At 35.1% G+C, this 2,385-nt stretch overlaps 1 protein-coding gene across 2 annotated transcripts in view; it reads left to right on the top strand.

Moving 5' to 3' along the window:
* Window positions 1-2,385, top strand: part of il12bb (interleukin 12B, b) — an 11,468-nt gene extending 9,083 nt beyond the window's left edge. For both annotated transcript variants that reach the window (XM_084136367.1, XM_084136368.1), the window contains 5 exons: window positions 813-985; window positions 1,677-1,837; window positions 1,930-2,048; window positions 2,130-2,163; window positions 2,253-2,385. In XM_084136367.1, the coding sequence (XP_083992493.1) occupies window positions 813-985; window positions 1,677-1,837; window positions 1,930-2,048; window positions 2,130-2,160 (484 nt within the window). In that variant the 3' untranslated portion in view covers window positions 2,161-2,163; window positions 2,253-2,385. The remainder of the gene's footprint in view (window positions 1-812; window positions 986-1,676; window positions 1,838-1,929; window positions 2,049-2,129; window positions 2,164-2,252) is intronic.

Genomic DNA, 2,385 nt, shown 5'->3' with positions numbered 1-2,385 from the left:
ATAGCCAGTCGTTAGTAACTATAATGCAGACAAAAGAAATGCATATTTAGAGCCATAACTAGGCTGGAGAGGTGTGAATGTGTGCAGGGGGAGACTGAGACTGAATGGGGCTCGTTTGCACCACAAAACAATAAAGACAATATACTGGATAGATGGTTAGAAGATGACAATAAACATCAGTAGCATTTTAGCGTCAAATCAAAATAAAGTCACATGACATGGTCTTGAAAAACATTTCACTAAATACAGAGTTTTGGACTTATTATCTTAAGATTTTAAACATAAAATGTTTAGACATGTGGCATTAGCTGTAGTGCATTTCTAGATTGCTCCAGTGCCAACTTCAATTTTTTTTTCATGAGGATGTTTCATAAAAAATAATTTCTAATAACTTTACAAAACTTTGAAGCTATTTATAACAATTTTTGTCATTATGACAATAATTAATTCTACATTTACAATAAACTGCCAGGTGTCAGCTTTCAAATGAGATCATACTTGTGCTTTTAGTACAAAGGGTTCATGAACTGTATCTGTTTCAGTTTGGGTATGTCATTTCTTGGGATTTTTCAAAAGTGGGGTTACAGCTTAACAGGTTAAAGCTAACTCTTTATTGTGATGCTACCCAACAACCCTACCAGTCTTCTAAAACTCTACTAACACTCTAATGACAGTTAGTAGACATGTAGGTGCAACGTTACTTATAGTCAACACAATGTGTTAAAGGGACCATCAAAATAAAGTGAAAACAATTAGGCTAGGCTTATGTTGAAAGAGCAAATCAGAGCTAAACTGGGCATGTGTTTATACAGGAACTCTAGTTTGCTCAACTGCACTCTGGACTCTGATATCTCGGGACTGACGTGTATCGACGAGGATTACTGTCCGTACTCTGAAGAGCCTAGGAGCATCAATCTCACTCTGTTCGTCAGAAACCTGTATCGACTGGAGGAGCACCAGAGGACTTTCTTCATCCGAGACATTGGTAAGAGCTTTTGTGCCCCCGGGTGGTCATTACGTGTAATGGACTTCAGATTTGGGGTCCGTTACCGTGTAGACCCATAATTTATATGAACACAAATACATGATACTGAACTTGAAGACTTTTTGGTATTCATTTTGAAGAGTATATCTATTGATTTAGTATTGGAAGCCAAGAATTGTGACCAAATCGTTTTTGAGGGCTGCGAAAAAAAAGAAAAAAAAGAATTATGGAATATTACAGAAATAATATACTTTAAAAGAATATACTTTCAGACAAGAAAGTGCTTTCAGACACTTAGTAGAAGTGCTTAAGTAGGATTTTTACATGTAATTTTATAATTATATTTCCTTCAATTATGGTAAACTAAAGTTACATGAATTTCCTTTCTATTGAAACTTGTGTGTCATGTATTTAAATATATCTATAATTAAAAAAATGTTTAATTTTTTTTTTTAAATTTACAGGATTTAAAAAAAAGATATAACCGGTTTAATATTTTCGAGTTTGGAATAAATAGTAAAAAATGCCCATGACGACGTTGTAAGATTTGATTTGATTCTTATTTTAAATCTTTTTAAGTCATCTTGAGGCCTCCTAATGGGCCCCGGGCCCCTGGTTGAGAACCACTGTACTGAACTGCTGATTTCCATTAAACTATTACTTCTGTCCTAACTCTAACTCAAACTCTCAGTCCAACCAGATAAAGTTAACATCACCAAGATCCAGGATGATGTGTTTGAGTGGCGCCCCCCTGGGACGTGGAGTTTCCCCTGCAGTTTCTTTCCCCTGTCCTACGAAGTGAAAGTGGTTCCCAACAATCAAAACTGTAACCACACAGGAAGTCGTGTTGAAGTAAGCCAATTTCCTTGATTTTTTTTTTTTAATTTTCAAGATCAGTTTATTAAGATCGAAAATATTAAAGATGTTGATTTCTGGTGACACAGAAAATGGAAACCAACGAGACACATTACAAGGTGAACAGCAAAAAACCATATACTTTCTGCGTTCGAGCTCAGGACACATTTACTAAAACACTTTGGAGTGACTGGAGTCACCATCATATGTAAGTAAAGTTTGACCTGCAGTAGTATTTTATATTTTATGAAAATATTCAGCTTAACATTCGGTATCTATTGTGTAACAGAAGAAAACACCGGCACACTTCGGAACAATAAAAGGTGTGTTGATTTGTCTTTTAATGGCCATATTGATCATTTTTAGTTGATGTTATTGTGACATTTTTCAATTCTTTGTTTTATGAATGCAGGTCTCAGGGGACACATCACTCTGCTCGATCATCTGCTTTCTACTGCGCACAAAATATTGCAGCTATTCATATTTATATTATATGTGCCACTGTACAATTGATTTGTGCAATAAATTTTCCAGATCATTCAAAT

This window comes from Abramis brama (genome assembly GCF_963993115.1).
Source record: "Abramis brama genome assembly, chromosome: 15".
NCBI lineage: Eukaryota > Metazoa > Chordata > Actinopteri > Cypriniformes > Leuciscidae > Abramis > Abramis brama.
The sequence above is the reverse complement of the archived record's forward strand: the minus strand, read 5'-3'. Positions and strand labels throughout refer to the sequence as shown.